The 15,095-nt window shown below is 48.9% G+C and overlaps 5 protein-coding genes across 5 annotated transcripts; 1 reads left to right on the top strand and 4 right to left on the bottom strand.

Annotated features, from left to right (window-relative positions):
- Positions 1-1,425: 1,425 nt before the first annotated feature.
- On the bottom strand, positions 1,426-3,550 carry BO94DRAFT_560537 (uncharacterized protein; the record flags this gene model as incomplete). The annotated part of the gene is made up of 5 exons (XM_025614159.1): positions 1,426-2,077; positions 2,105-2,706; positions 2,775-3,212; positions 3,243-3,482; positions 3,518-3,550. The coding sequence occupies 5 exons, from the start codon at positions 3,548-3,550 to the stop codon at positions 1,426-1,428; spliced, it is 1,965 nt and encodes a 654-aa protein (XP_025462769.1).
- Positions 3,551-4,633: 1,083 nt separating this feature from the next.
- BO94DRAFT_590186 (alpha/beta hydrolase) lies at positions 4,634-6,474 on the top strand (the record flags this gene model as incomplete). The annotated part of the gene is made up of 6 exons (XM_025616001.1): positions 4,634-4,839; positions 4,892-4,933; positions 4,983-5,242; positions 5,295-5,406; positions 5,494-6,175; positions 6,232-6,474. The coding sequence occupies 6 exons, from the start codon at positions 4,634-4,636 to the stop codon at positions 6,472-6,474; spliced, it is 1,545 nt and encodes a 514-aa protein (XP_025462768.1).
- A 1,076-nt stretch (positions 6,475-7,550) lies between these two features.
- On the bottom strand, positions 7,551-9,244 carry BO94DRAFT_609189 (U4/U6 small nuclear ribonucleoprotein PRP4; the record flags this gene model as incomplete). The annotated part of the gene is made up of 6 exons (XM_025616576.1): positions 7,551-7,982; positions 8,032-8,327; positions 8,401-8,615; positions 8,647-8,724; positions 8,780-8,837; positions 9,187-9,244. 6 exons carry the CDS (start codon positions 9,242-9,244, stop codon positions 7,626-7,628), a joined length of 1,062 nt encoding a protein of 353 aa, XP_025462767.1. The 3' UTR covers positions 7,551-7,625.
- A 1,730-nt stretch (positions 9,245-10,974) lies between these two features.
- On the bottom strand, positions 10,975-12,432 carry BO94DRAFT_427111 (MFS transporter; the record flags this gene model as incomplete). Its single annotated transcript, XM_025607449.1, has 3 exons — positions 10,975-11,906; positions 11,962-12,018; positions 12,066-12,432. Coding segments are annotated over 3 exons (1,356 nt in total), but the record flags the coding sequence as incomplete, so codon positions are not given.
- A 495-nt stretch (positions 12,433-12,927) lies between these two features.
- On the bottom strand, positions 12,928-14,770 carry BO94DRAFT_609186 (cytochrome P450; the record flags this gene model as incomplete). The annotated part of the gene is made up of 6 exons (XM_025616575.1): positions 12,928-13,102; positions 13,195-13,361; positions 13,456-13,563; positions 13,618-13,752; positions 13,801-14,504; positions 14,548-14,770. The coding sequence occupies 6 exons, from the start codon at positions 14,768-14,770 to the stop codon at positions 12,928-12,930; spliced, it is 1,512 nt and encodes a 503-aa protein (XP_025462765.1).
- Positions 14,771-15,095: the final 325 nt, after the last annotated feature.

Below are 15,095 nucleotides of genomic sequence, written 5' to 3'. Positions count from 1 at the left end.
CTTGAGCTGCTTATACGGTTTTTGAATTAAATTACCACCCCTCATGGAATCTGTAGTAGAATACAAACAGTCTGTTGGATCTGTGCGTGCATGGTTCGGAAGTCCAGAGAGGGACAAACCGGAAAGTCTGTTGATGTATATGCGTGTAACGCGACGATCGCCGAAAGACTGTAATTCCGGTCCATAGTACTTAACTTCAGAAGCACCATAAAGTAGGATCCTCGTCAACCATCCCTCCTGTCACCTGCTTACTATCTCACCTACTGTCACAAAGTTGCTCGCCATGACCACACATTTTGGTAGGGGCTGGTTTGACAGCACATGGCTTAAACGAATCATACACTTCACAGATGCCTCATGGGAGATAGTCCAGAAAGTACAGGAGCAAGAGACAATCTTTATACAGGATGATTATGAACATTCACGCTTTTACTCAGAATCTATCGGCATCTTCATTTGTGAGAAAATCGGGTGCTTAACCCCAGCCATCATGAAAATCCGAATGCAGTAAGACATTCTTCTTTTCCTCATAGAGTAGCCCTAGATAACGATTCATAGGGTTCTAAACAGTCCTGATGATCCTTCTTCCTCCCAAGCATTCATCCAGCCTCCAGAAAAGGACATCTGTGGTCGAACCCAACAAGAAATTGAAGCACTTGTAGCACTGACAAAGACCGAATGTTCATGTACTCCAAAGTACTTTGCATCAAAACATACAAACCAGGACCCCACCAGCTGGATCCTGGTGGCTTTCTGGACTATATTGTGTTGGAAAAGCTTGAGGGAGTAACTCTCTCTAAGGGGGGGGGGGGGGGGGGGGAAGGCCCCCCAGTCTATATTCAGACCGTAGGTCTGAATTAAGTACTGCGTTTTTAAGTGCTTGACTGAGCCGTGCTTGACTGAGCCCTTTAGATGCGCTCGACGGAGCCCTTTAGATGCGCTCGACGGAGCCCTTTAGATGCGCTCGACGGAGCCCTTTAGATGCGCTCGACGGAGCCCTTTAGATGCGCTCGACGGAGCCCTTTAGTAGCGCTTGATGAAGGCCTTTAGTAGCCCTTTAAATGCGCTCGACGAAGCCCTTTAAATGCGGTCAAAGTGCGTTGCATGTTGCTTACTAAGGCGCTTCGCAATGCCTCGGGCTGGGGGCTTCCCGCAGGCCAGGACCTAGTATTCTATTAGCCTAATGGAGCCCGCTAAGTGTGATGCTAGCTATGTAGGCGCTTCTCTCAGGTGCGTGGTACAGCAGCAATCAGTTCCTGATTATAGGCCCGCCTCACGTTTGACTTCAGATCATACTATTATAGCTTTGCAAAACAGTACACCGCCAAGACAACCGAGGAGCAGGAGGCAGGGATGGATTCAAATCATTTGGATGCTTCACGAAGACGCTTTGTCTCATTCGTCTCTGCTCCACACGGATACTTCCTATGTGATCTCGCCCGTCTTTTCGTAATTCAATACAGAGCAATGAAAGTCAATAATCAGAGCCCGTCCGAGCTCAGCATTCCATAGAATATTGTCCGACCGAAGGTCCTGATGCAAAACTCCGATGGAGAGGATCTCCTTTTCAGACCTTGCAATTTCACGGGCGATCGTCCTATCATGCTCAAGCTTATGTATAAGCTCACCTGCCCAGGCCATGATAAGCATGTGGCGGATCACGCCGGCGCCGTGTAGGAAGTAGGACTTGGCCAAATCAATTGCTCCCAGGAAGACTGGAACAGCAGATCCCTGTGCTCGCCGGAGGACATTGTACACCTCTATTTCGCGCGAGTCCTCGCCCCAAAGCCGGGAAGTCGTTCCCTTACCGATCATAGTATATCCGTACGCTGCGCAAGTAACCTTGAATGGCGCTCCGGATGCGCCACAGCCCCCCAGAGGTGTGCAGTTGGAGTCGATATCTGTATCTAATTGCTGTTTGAGTTGCTGGATCAGTGTGGCAGCGTTGATAAGATGTTCGTTAATGTTACTTCCCTGTCGGTGTAGCATGACATTCGGGCAATTATCATCCAGCTGGCCGCCCCGCTGCAGCGTACGTAGGCATTTCTGGGTGCAAAACTGTGTGGTACGCTGTTCACTTGGGCCGCTGCTCTGAGTATGTCACGATCCTGCTTTGCGTGCCGAGTCTTTAGCGGATAAAGACGAGAGAGAGGATGTAACCTCACTGGAACCACGCTTCTTTCCTCTTGGAGCTGGATTTGCATCAGGATCCGGAGAATCGTCGTGTGGTTTAGATTTCGGCGGCGCGCAGCTAGACCTGGTGACCATTCGACTTGTGTTGGAAGCTCGCGGAGAAGGAGGCGAGGACGGCAGATCCGAGACGGTGCGCTCGGAGATTGAACGCTCTGAGACGGCGTATTCTGAGTCCGGAGGCGTCTGCCGCAATTCCGATATAGGGATCTGGGAAAGTGTGTGATCGAAACTTGTCTTCAACTTTGGCAGCTCGTGTTCTACGGTATTCCGCCACCCCTGGTTACGGTGTTCTGAGTGGAAAGCCATGAGGCATAAACATAACACGCGGGCAATGGCTGTGAGCGGCTGCAGTAGAAATTCCGGGTTATCCTCCTGGTCCACTTCTATGTTGGGCTCACAGAGGTGATAGTATAGGGTGCCTGGTGCATCATACGGCACCCACAAAAAAACCAAGACAAACCCATTAGTCAGGTACGAGTACTCAAGCCCGTCATAGATCATGACATCATACGCCTAGACCAAAGCGAGCCGGTTAGCCGGGCTGCATTGTATGTCAGTTTATGGCTCTTCTTCAGGGGAACAGAGTCCGGTCTGACCACCTCTTCCCAGAACTTCATCGGTCGTAATCCCGCTCGAATATTCTCAACAGACAGCTTATGGGGCGGCTTGTACTCGACTGCTGTAAAAAGAGTATTTCTGTTGCCGTCAACACGGTGGATGCAAGACTGATCCGGTTGGAAAGAATGCTGGAATTCCAACGATTGATCCGTTTGAGACTTATTAGCTTGAACCTGATCGAGGGCGTTAGCATGATTCTCAAACCGGATTCCATCCCCCAAGCGAAATTCCTCTCGAGCAGCAGGGATACTGCAGAGCTCGTGGATGATGTCGTAAACAAAATCCTCCACAGCGAATCGCTGTTGTCTCTCCAAATCCCTTTCAGTGCTTATTGCCCTACTGTTAAGTCGTCTACCAAACCATTCCAGCTCGCGACGCGCCGAAAATAAATGTGGTGCAGACTGCCCCGGTAGTTGTAGATAGGTACAAACCGAGCGATATATCTCGTGCTGCCTGGATTCGCACTCAGTCCAGGGCAGAAGCTTCCATGGACAGCATTTCCCAGTGGGCGCCGGTATCCTCTCTGTTATCGAGCGAGGCAACAGTTTAGCTCTCAATGATCGGGAAAAATTGTCGTGACAGTATTGAATAAGCTCTGCGAAGGTCGTCTGTCGTGATCGCTCTCTTTCTTGGTCTGCCCTCTCTGCCTGCCGTTGGCGTTCCTCTGCCTGCTGTTGGAGTTCTTCTGCTTGCCGTCTTTTTCCACCCCCTTCAAATAGAGTACTTTGTAATCTGGCATTCTGGTGCTAGCCATCCGTATGATATCAATCTCGATCGAAGGTCGTCTAGAACGAACAGGGTGAGGAAACAAGGCGGAGCGCTGACACCGTTGGTCCCTACTGCAGAAGATTATTGCTGTATGCGGTGTCTTAATCGTGAGGGAACGCACACCGAAAGAGGAGTGGAGACAGTAGAATGACTGACTAGGAATAGTAATGGGTAGTAGTGGAGAGATGTGGAGATGGTTGTGCCGGTGGAGGTCGGGAGGACATTCCCCCCGGAGCCGGAACAACAGTTGGGCCGGGGCCCCACCCCACGTCCCGAACGGGAATCATCAGAATTGAGAGTCAGAAGTAGCGGGATTTACCGGGCAAGTGCGGAGGAGCTCATCACCGCATTCATTGGAGGTTGCCGAGTTAATTAAATCGTATGTACCCCGAGATTTGGCGGGTGTTTCCTACTTAGTGGTGGGTCTGATTCCGATGGTCCCTGCATTAATCAGGCATAAATTCAAAAGTTGGTTCTCACTGGGCATGGATCCTTGCAGTGCACTAAACCTATTAGGGTAGGTGAGATGCTCGGCTATCAACTGTGGGGGCCCTTTTGTGTGATTGGACCAGTTCCGTGCCAATATGATCCATCGTCTTCCAGCTGTGGAGTGGAAGGATGATCTTCTTCCCGCGCCTCATCAGCCACCGCGCTGAGTGAAACCCGTTGGGAATCATGACAGCATATCACGCCTAAACAGGAAATGAAGATGCACACGAGGCTCCCGCTTTGGGGGCCAAGTCAGCCGCATCCAGCACAACGATTCCGACCGATCAAATTTGACCTTCGGAGATTACAGCACTGCCTTGCAAGACAATGCGTGTGGGTGTTCCTGAGTGCTATATAAAGGCTTGAGGACCTGCTTGGCTTACGCTGTGTTTGCAAGCCATCCTTACTCTACCTTCTTTCCCGAAATTGTCCTCACATTGCCAACATGAGGCAGTCTGCTCTCCCTAACAAGCTGCTGTCAGTAGCTTCACTTGCCGCACTCGCGCAAGCAGAGCTAGGCAAGATCCATTGGAGAGGGCCTTGCAACTTAACCAATGCCACAGACATGAGCGCGAGCGGATCATTGATCTGTGGGACACTAGAAGTGCCGTTGGACTACACCGATTCGAGCTCCAACAAAACACTGACTCTCGATCTTGCCAAGTGGCCGGCGACCAAGAAGCCGGTCGCAGAGCCGATTATATTCAACTTTGGCGGGCCTGGCGAGAATGCGTTTGAGGGCCTTGGGTTATATGGAGAGGAATTCCAAGCGTAAGCTGCAGTCTGGGTTATGCAATTCATCTGCTGACCGACATTTCCCTAGTATCCTCGGAGGCCATAATGACTTGATAGCATTTAACCCTCGGTTTGTGTTTGACCCCCGTGAGCCACGATGCAATACTAATTTCCTCCAGAGGTGTTGGAAACACTCTTCCGTTTTCGTGCTACACTGATTCTGCTTCCCGGGAACTTGCCTCGCTTCAAGCTCCAGGGGACGGCAGAGCGTCCGACACAGCCTTGGGGGAAATATGGGCCCAGAGCGCAAATGTCGCGCAAGCATGTTATGCCCTGAACAACCAGACTGGAAGTCTCATCGGAACGAGCTTTGCGGCGAGGGACACGATGCAGGTCGTTGATGCTCTCCAGGGAAAGGATGGTTTGCTGAATTTCTGGGGTAAATATTACAATGCAGCCAAGATTTATTTCATATTAATGGGGTATGTTAGGAATCTCATACGGCACTACAGTCGGCGCTGTCCTTGCCGCCATGTTCCCGGAGAGAATGGGGTTTGTCGCACTTGACGGAATTGATAACCCTGCAGAGGTTCTCAATGGATAGTAAGTGGTGCCTTATATCTTCCTCAGTCCTCCAGTCACATTCCAGATCGTTAGTCTGGAAATAATCTAACATTCCCATCTGAACAGCAACCCGCAAAAAGTTGTGGACGTCGACAAGGTTCTGGAGGGCTTCTGCACGGGCTGCATGGCCGCCCCAGACCTCTGCCCTCTAGCAAACTACTATGAGAACGCTGCCAACCTCGAAGCCGCGATCTACATGATGCTCGACACGCTCAAGTTCAATCCAATCGCCATTCCAGAAATCGGTGGAGTCGTGACTTACAGCGACGTCAAATCCACTATCTACGAAGCGCTTTACCTCCCAAGCTCCTGGCCCTTGACCTCCGAGCTCATTCTCTATGTACAAGCCCGGAACACGACAGTCCTCGGACTTTCCGAGGTATACGAGACGATCAAGTCCTACGGCGAGTCGGCGTCTTTGACTTCATCCGCCAAGGAGGCAGGCACCGGTGTCACATGTTCCGACAGAGCACGGCCAGCCACCATGGAGGACCTACTCCCGTACATTCGAGCCAGACAAGCCCTGAGCAAGATCGCAAGTGACAATTCCAATAGCGACATGACATGCGCTCAGTGGAACAAGAACATGTTTGCCAAGGAGCACTACACCGGAAGCTTCGATGTTAAGACAGCCAACCCGGTGTTGATCCTCAGCAACACCTTCGACCCAATCACTCCCCTTGCCGCGGCGAAGAACCTGACCGCGACCTTTGAGGGAAGTGTCTTACTGGAACAGAACGGATACGGTGTAAGTTCCCTTTGAATATTTTCAAAATACAATATCTAACGTATTGATGGTGACAGCACACTACTCTATCCATGCCATCTCTCTGCACCGCCAAGGCCATCCGGGCTTACTTTACCAATGGCACACTGCCTGCAAATGGAACGATCTGCCAGACAGATGTGCCTCTTTTCACGGAGTTGACGTACAAGGATGTGTGGCCGAAGAACTTCCAACGGAGTGTTGAGTCCAGAGACGATACATATACCTTCAGAGCCTTGATGTCGATTCGGGATAAGATGTCTCGACGGAGGATATGGTAAGAGACGCCACGTACTACTGTTGATGAGCTCGGTACTCGCACCACGAGCATGTCAGTAGAGAAATCCTGTTTCCGACAAAAGGGGTACTCGGTGTAACCTAGATATATTTATAATTACAATTAAGGACAATGTTAATAATGATTTTCACACGATTCGAAGAAAACAGGCCAAACTTGACCATTCCTCTAATAGTCACACATTATCTAGATAGTCAATTATCCTCAAATCTGGGATGCGTAGCTCAAAAGCCGCAGAGTATAATGTAGCCGTAGACGAGAGAATATACGACAAAAGCTCTGCCTACGCAGACAAGCGAGAGCGCGGGCGCATATGCTAGGAGAAATTTTACACACATCAATAGTCATCCACTATCAATGTCGTGGGATACCTAAAATCTTAAAAATTGATAGCAAGGCATATTATATTGTCCCATGTATCTGCACATGCAGTAATTTTATTGAGCGTGTCTTCGCTCAGCATTACCTCATGATATATTTACCCAATATATCGGAAGCTTAGTGCCATAAACCAGGTATATGAGTTTGTATGCTCCAGAGGCTGGTAATGCTCCGCAGCACTGAATCCCGAGTGCAAGACCCACCCAATCAAACCCTACCTACACTACCTGATAAGAATATAACATATAGCTCCTATAAATGAAAGAAAAAAAGTAAAAGCAAAAACATACAACAGAAGGGATTCGCTGGTGGTCACCCACCCAACTACTAACCTCCCGGCGTGTGGCTTAAGTACGGCTGAGCGGACGGGAAGCCCTGTTCTCCACACCCTGTGGTCGTATGTATTAGTCCTGGATCATACAGGACATATATAGAACGGGGAGAGATAAAAAAACCACTAAACATGTAAAACCTAAAATTATTATTGTAGAATGCAGCAGCATAAATCCCACTCACGGCTGAATCAAAAACTAATGCCCTTTTGACTCCACGAGGAAGGGTATCACCAGGTTTTAGAGGTAGCCAGCGATGCAATTAGCGGGTTGTATTAGTGTAATAGGATGGTTCACTTGGCTGGACTCGGTATGAGCAGCTTATTTCCTGAAGCTATGAAGTATACGTGATTGTGCAACCCAACAACTAGATCTACTCAATACTAAAATGCGATCGTTACCCTTACGTCATCCTCACATCTCACTTCCGAAGATTAAGCCCTTTCATCAACCACGGATCCATCAACAACTCCAACGCCGTCAGCCGATCCTCCGGATTCCATTGCAGGGCTAAACGCAACCATCGCAGGAATCCCTCCACGTCCTCGCCTCGGATGTCGGCCGCTAAATTATCTAGATTTTGATCAGGAATCGGGACCAGATTGTTCCAAGCTCCGGATTCATCCCAGAATATCCTGCTCATGGGTGTGTTTTTGAGGAATGAGGATGGTGGAGGACCGAGTAGAGATACGAGCTCCACGATGTGGGCTCCATCGTCAGATATCCCGTCGATAGTGTTACCTTTAATGAGGGTGCGAGGGCTGACGATATCCCATGCCTTCAAAATTGGTAAGCGCCGACTGTGGTATTCCGATTGGATCACTTACGACCATCCCAACACTCCAGATATCGACCTTGTAGTCCCACGTCGACTTCAAGATAACTTCAGGCGCGCGGTAATAGTCCGGCATGATGCTCTCATTGCGTGGCTCGTTACCAATTCGGGCCTCGCCAAAGTCGCCGAGTAGAGGGTATCCGTCTCCGGCGGGAAACGACGAGGTGGTATAAATGGTCCGATCTTTGAGGACCTTTCTTGGGACTGGTTGGTTGATCGTACGCTCTTCGAAATCAGAGAGTGCAGATGCTGAAGGTGCAGGAAGAAGGAGGTTTTTCAATTGGATATCTTGTTTGCGAAGTTAGAGGCGTCGCCTAAGGGGCTTGGGACTGAGGGGTGGGGAAGAAAAGGAGTACAGTACCCGTATGGATGACACCCGCCACGGAATGCATAAAGTCCAAGGCACGGAGCAATTGGCGGATAGCGGGTTTCATGAGTTCGAGAGTCATTGTTTTGCCGGGGATGGAGTGCAGCAGATCCGAGGTGTTCATCCCCAGGGGCTCATGAACAAGACAAATATGGCGGCCGTGAGGACCATCGATGAAGAAGTGGTTGAGTAATTTGCGGATGAACTGTCTGCCTGGGTGGTCGGTTTTTCATGTTGAACATGTGATTATAGATCTTTAGCTCATGGTCTCTTTCTTGTCCTAGGACGTAGAGCTTGAGGACAACGTAGGTGGAGTTACTGGGATGTTGGGATTAGAATGGCTGGAAAATGAGAAAGGGTAGGGTAAGCATACACCAGGTCCCGGGCGAACCATACAGTCGAGGTAACTCCGTAACCTACTTTGGCGATGGCTTAGTATCGGTAGTTGAAAATCTGGCTTTGATGGATGGGATAGTATTTCTCGGGGGAGTATGTTGGGAGGGTTTCTTCATCGATCTTTAGAGATGGGTCGAGGATTTGGAATCCCGAGGTTGGAAAGGGGGTGGTTGTCCATGTTGGGGAAACGGTGCTGTAGCTGGAGGCCTTACAGGAATGGAAACTGGAGCTGATTATCCTTTTTTATTTCAAGATTCTTAATGATTACTAGAATTTAGAATACTTTATAACTTAGTAATGACTCTTTGAATAGCAGATACATTGGGCCTAGTTTCTGAGCCACTTTAATTTTATGATTGACTATTGTTTAAAGATAATGAATACCAGATCGGACGCTCTGTCCCGGAGGGCCTAGAACATATCTGAAGAAGAAGATAAGCATATTATAAATTATAAGATCTAGCTATTCTGTCCAGTATTAGGGGATAGACTCGCCTGCATGATATTTATCAAGGACAACTCTAGTAAGAGAGAGCCTGGAGGACTAACCCTAGACAAGACATGGATAGAGGCTGAGAAGGCTGATAAGGACCTAAAGAAGTACTAGAAGGCTGTGACCGAAGGCTGGTCTGAACTTCCCAAGTAGCTAAAACTAAAGGTCTCTATTACAGAGTCTTAACTAAATACTAATAAGTATCTGCTTTTCCAGGAACAGGCTTGGATCTTTAACTCAGAGCCTTTATAAATCTGAATTATCCAAGAGGTTTATAATAACATGATTACTAGATATTCGAAATAAAATCAAATATATAAGATCATCATCTGTTACCATTACTGGCCGGATGTAAGTAAGGATATCTATTATTTGTACCAAGATTATAATAATTACAGAGCTAATTGTCAAACCCTAGGATCGCTTCTCCCTGTTCCTGTTAGCTTAGCTTCCGTTCCTATACGTACCTTTGAACTGAATCAAGGTAAGTCAGGTTGTTGACTATCTAAAGGCGACCGGTCCTGAACAGAAGAAGAGAAGTAAGGCCAGATAGTGCCGCGCAGCTATCCGTAAGTAAGTGCGGACGAGTGTTGTCGCTAAGCTTTACCAAAACGTATGGTTACTTAAAGACAGTGTTATTGAGCACGAAGAACAGAATTAGCTAAGTACATGAAAGAGTGTCCTTATATCCTATCCTTCGTATACCATTTCGTATACCATTCAGGGTAGATCGAGGGTCGATCCAATCATGTCCCTGGATTCCGTATACCATTCCGTATACCCTCGATAGTAGATCTGATGGTAGATGGTCACGTGACACAACGTTACTCCGGACGTTACTCAAACCGGGATTCTACTCGATAAGAGTCTCTGGTTGTCCGAGTCCTGCCTTGTCGCCACTTTTCTGCCTAACCAGTCCGCTTTTGCTAGTAACCTGGCTAGCAGGGGTCTGTAACACTGAGGAGCTCCCTGAAGCTACAGAGGAACCAGCTGAAAGGCATAGGGACTTCTCGATGCTGTACGGGAAGTCTTTAAGGAAGATTAGTTATAAGAAGAATTATTTAACCTGTAGTTAGATAGCTCTCCAGAGGATTCAAATTCTACTTACCTTCACATACCTTGAGTAGTTCTTGGGCTCTTGAGCCCGTCACAATTAGAAACTCACCCACAATTTATCTGGATAGACAAGAAGACAATTATTTATTTATTGTCCATGAAGACAACCAAATTATATAAGTAGTCAATAAATACTAACTAGTTGAGCAACCTTTATTTAACCAGCCATCCATCCATACATCATCCATTTATCAGTCCAAACATTCAATTGTTGGTAGAACCATTCACATATATCTTACTCAGTAGAAGATCAACCCTGTTCACGTGCACACTGACAGACTAGGACAGGGGAAGGTCGTTCATGACCCCCATTATCATGGGCATTCGAACCCGGTACCTCGACATGCTCCATACATAATACATATCACCCAGATCCAATACTCATTTCACATCCTCTGCTGCATACCTATAAGTTTCTATCTAAACACCCCATATCCAACCAATAAAGCCCTACCCTCCAACAAAATCTCCCATCAACCCCAATACCCTCCCTCTCCACAACTCCCTAATAATCCACCCCATCCTCATCTGCATCCCCCCCCCCCCCCTCCCCAACCCCCCACCCAAACCTGCACCGCCCCTACCCCCGCTGCCCCGGCGGTCCCCCACCACGCCAACCCCGTACACCCCACCCCCTTCCCAACCGCATACAACGCCCCTGCTACCGGGGGGGCAACCATCCTGGACACCGCCCCCGCACACGCCGCAAGGCCATTAACTCTTCCCAGCGCCTTTGGATCCACCGTTGCTTGCTTAATCAATATAAGTAATACCGGGTAGGCAATAATCGATAGAACATTCCTGATAATCAGACATATGTATATCCCCGGGAATAATAGATAACGTGGAAGAAAGGCAAGAAAAGGATGTATCAGGTAACATGCTGGATGCAGAGAAGTCACGAATATATAGAGATTCCAGACGCCGTATATGCGGGCCAGGACAGGGAAGAGCATGCTCTGGATGAGGAGGGCGATGATGCTGTCTGAGGCGAGGATGAGGCCGGTGGTTTGGGTGGTTAGGCCGAGACCGGAGGGGATGGAGAGGGGGTTTTTGCTTAGGGTGGGGGAGGAAGAGGGGGAGGAGTCTTGGAGGAAGATGGGGAGGAGGTGGTCGTAGGACATTGAGTGGAAGGTGAAGATTGCGAGGGCGAGGATGAACATTGTTAGGGAGGGGGTGTAGATTGTGGTGGTGGTGGTGTTGGGAGATGAGGGTCTGGGTTTTGGGGGGTCGTTTGAGAGAGGGTTGTTTGTTGGGTCACTGTCAGTGTGGTGGCTGAGGAGAGGTTGTTGTGCTGGGTCGTGCCATTTTGTATCCTGTGGTTGCATGTCTGGATGTGTTTCGCGGAGGAACAGCCACACGCAGAAAATGCTCAGACATAGCAGGATCGAACAGACGAGATTGGGTAGCAGATATGGGAATCTGCCAAATAGCCCCGTGGGAGAGAACATCGAAGGAAACCCTTCTGCTGGTTTGGCCAGTAAACCCCCGATGGCTGCTATGTCAACATATTTCTCATCTGCACTGAACGTATCTGGGAAGGGACATACCAGGACCGATGATCGTCCCCAAGGACCAAAAAAACGGCATCACTGCATACGCTTGCGCTGTGCTCACATCAGCGTTAGCCAGCAGGGGTATAGGGCTGTCGTACGCTCATTCTCTGCATCCTCGATCAACTCACAAACCATGGTCTGGATGACTGCAATGTTCCCATTTAGGGCACCACCCAGAATCCTCCCCACGAGAGCCACCCAGAAAGTCGGCGCTAGGCCCACTAGCATAAGGGACACAATAGTTCCACAACATCCCAGCAGAACCACGGGCCTTCGACCAATGCGATCGGATAACGCACCCCAGAAGACGCTGGTGATTGCCTCAGAAAAGGCATAGGCTCCTACGAGGATGCCAGCGTAAAAGGATGCGTTTTGATCGGTTGTGATGTGGAAGTCCTTGATCATGGACCAGGCGTAGGGTAGGATGGAGGTTATGGCTATGGGTTCTGCTACGCGGCATACCGCTGTTGCAATGGTTAGATTGGTCTGTTGATGTATTGAGTCTGGATGTAACATACCAAGGAGCAATAGTTGGTTTATAGAGGATCTATTGTGTCTCTCTGCTTCCTGAGTTAATGGCATATCTCGTTGAACAAGGGTCTAATCGCCCATATGTCTAATTTGGATACTGAGCCGGCAAAATTGAATTATATTTAATGAGGGGAGAATTAGCGATGATTGGTCCATTGGCAGGCAATTCCATGCGAGGAGTGTGTATGGTGATGGATGATCGCACAATTACCTCATACTAGTTACGCATTCCCTCTGCACCTCGGCTGGAACTCACAGGTTGCACAATCTCCTCTTATTAGGCTTTGTGTAACCTGAAGTACAGTTGTCACATCACTTTGGTCCACTATTCAAACCCATCAATCTGATTCGACCCGATCCATCCATTCTGTCAGCAAGAACTGCATTGATCACACCCACTGCAGCATCCACTGCATCTGATAGTGCATTTTACCGATCGACTCGCCCAACCACCCTCAATCGTACACCTTTCCGACCCTTCGCGGCATAAGCAATAAAGCAGTCGCGAGCTGGTGTAACATCCTCGACGGTAGTTTCAAACAGCCGGAACTGGAAACGCCGGATGAGCATCGCCAGGGTGATAGTGATCTGACAATATGCCAAGCTAGAAGACAACACAAGACTAGCGATCAGCAAGCCACATTCAATAACCCTGCAACCGGGAGATTGCTTTTTCAGACAAATGCGGGGTAATACTTGATGCCTAAACAGCGTCGACTGCCTTTGCCAAAGGAGGTCAGGTATTTGTCCAGTCTGGTGCCACCTTGTGCAGCCCTTATCCACCGATCGGGATCAAATTCAAATGGACGGGGGAATAGAGTTTCGTCGGTGTGAACAAACCAAGTCAGCGTGCTGACAGGTGTCTACGGCACATTATCCGTCAGCCATTCCCATCCCAACGGAGCCAAGTTCGGAAAACAATCTTAAACCGGACTTCGGATTTAGGTGTTGACTTACTCCGGCGGGAATGATCCAGTCCTTGTATTGAAGCGCGGTATGGGAGATCCGCGGGCTTCTGGTCGTGATTCCAAATTGTAACCTGATGCCTTCTTGAATGACAGCTGACTGGCACAGAGGATTTTGTTAACGATGTAAGCAATGAGTAGCTTCGACACTCACCATATACGTCAGAGACTGCAGCTGATTCCACGAAACAGGGCTTGTCGGATCGGGCATAACCGTCTTCAGCTCAGCCCTAAGTCGCTCCAATTTGACAACATCATCAAGAAGGTAAAACATAATAATCTCAAGCGTCTGCAGAAAATAATCAGTACCCCCAGCAAACTGACGTGAACTGCATACCTTAGCCGAAGTCTCACTACCTGCATGAAGCAATGTTTGCGCCTCAATATTCAACCTCCACGATTCCTTCTCTGCATCAGGAAGATTACTATCCAAAATAGCCTGGAATACAGTCCCAGCCGGCAACCTCCCCTCCCTATGGAGCTTACAAACCGAAACAGTCTGGTCCGCAATGCGCTTCTGCCACCTGATGTAAGGCGAGGTAGTACAACCCCACTGATGAAGCCAATGCATGACGGCATGCAGCCAATGAAAATGCCGCAGGATCGCATATCCCTCGTTCGCGGAGACCAAAATCTCCCGAAACTCCGATCCAAGATCAGCTCGTTCAAGACAGTCGTAGCTCTCGCCGTAGGCGTAGCTGGAAATGACATCCACGGTCAATGCGAGCGCAGCGTGGCTGAATATCACCACATTGCCCTCTCCAATGCAGGTGTCGAAGTATGCGCAGAGGCGATTTATTTTGCTTTTGATGAGTGGCTCCATGTTTTCGACGGCCTGTTTGGAGAAGAATGGGACTATAGCGGAGGCTCGTAATCGATGAAGATCGTGGTCCACTGTTGTCAGGGCTGAGCCTGCCTGTCCTCCGAGCTGGACGTAGTTTCTCTCCTTGTCTTGTTTCTTCCATGGCGGGGCGTACACTTCGTGGTAGAAGTCGGGATCGGCGATGTGTAGCTCATCCGGATTGATGCGGACGATTGGTCCTAACAGGTTAGGTAGGGCTAAGACAGAAGGTGACGTACCAACCATAGCGCTGATGAAGTCGTTCAATTTCCCACAGAAACTTGCCCCCTTTCACAACATTCCAATAAAGCTCGTACCAGGATGTCAAAGCGGCCAATCGTGGGCCTGGAAATCTGGCAAGTGGGTGAATGAACAATCTGAAAAACCCTAGGCTTATTGAATAAGCCAGCAGAGCGAGTCCGCAAGCAGTGATTACAGCCCCAAGGCTGCCAGATTTAGAATCCATTATGTCCGACGCTTGTTGGAACAGAATGGAAGTGGCAATGTCACACCTAGAACGGGTACGATTTTCCTTATTATATCCCGTCAGCATGCATATCGTGCGAAGTGGCACAACTAGGCACACCATGATTATTGGTATTGTGTAACATTGGTGTCGCTAGGCTGGGTGTGGTGTCCGCCCTATGAAATGACAAATTCTGTTCATCTTGTGATATCACTTAGACTGGATGCTGCTTTCTAGAAAACTCCGTGGAGAACGTAAAGAGCCGTGAGAGTTTCGACTGTACGAATTAGGAAGTGGACTGACGACAGTCTGGCTGACAACGTCA

The sequence above is a fragment of the Aspergillus sclerotioniger genome (genome assembly GCF_003184525.1).
Source record: "Aspergillus sclerotioniger CBS 115572 chromosome Unknown BO94scaffold_38, whole genome shotgun sequence".
NCBI classification, from domain to species: Eukaryota; Fungi; Ascomycota; class Eurotiomycetes; order Eurotiales; family Aspergillaceae; genus Aspergillus; species Aspergillus sclerotioniger.
Note: the sequence above shows the minus strand (reverse complement) of the source record. Positions and strands in the feature narration are given on the sequence as shown.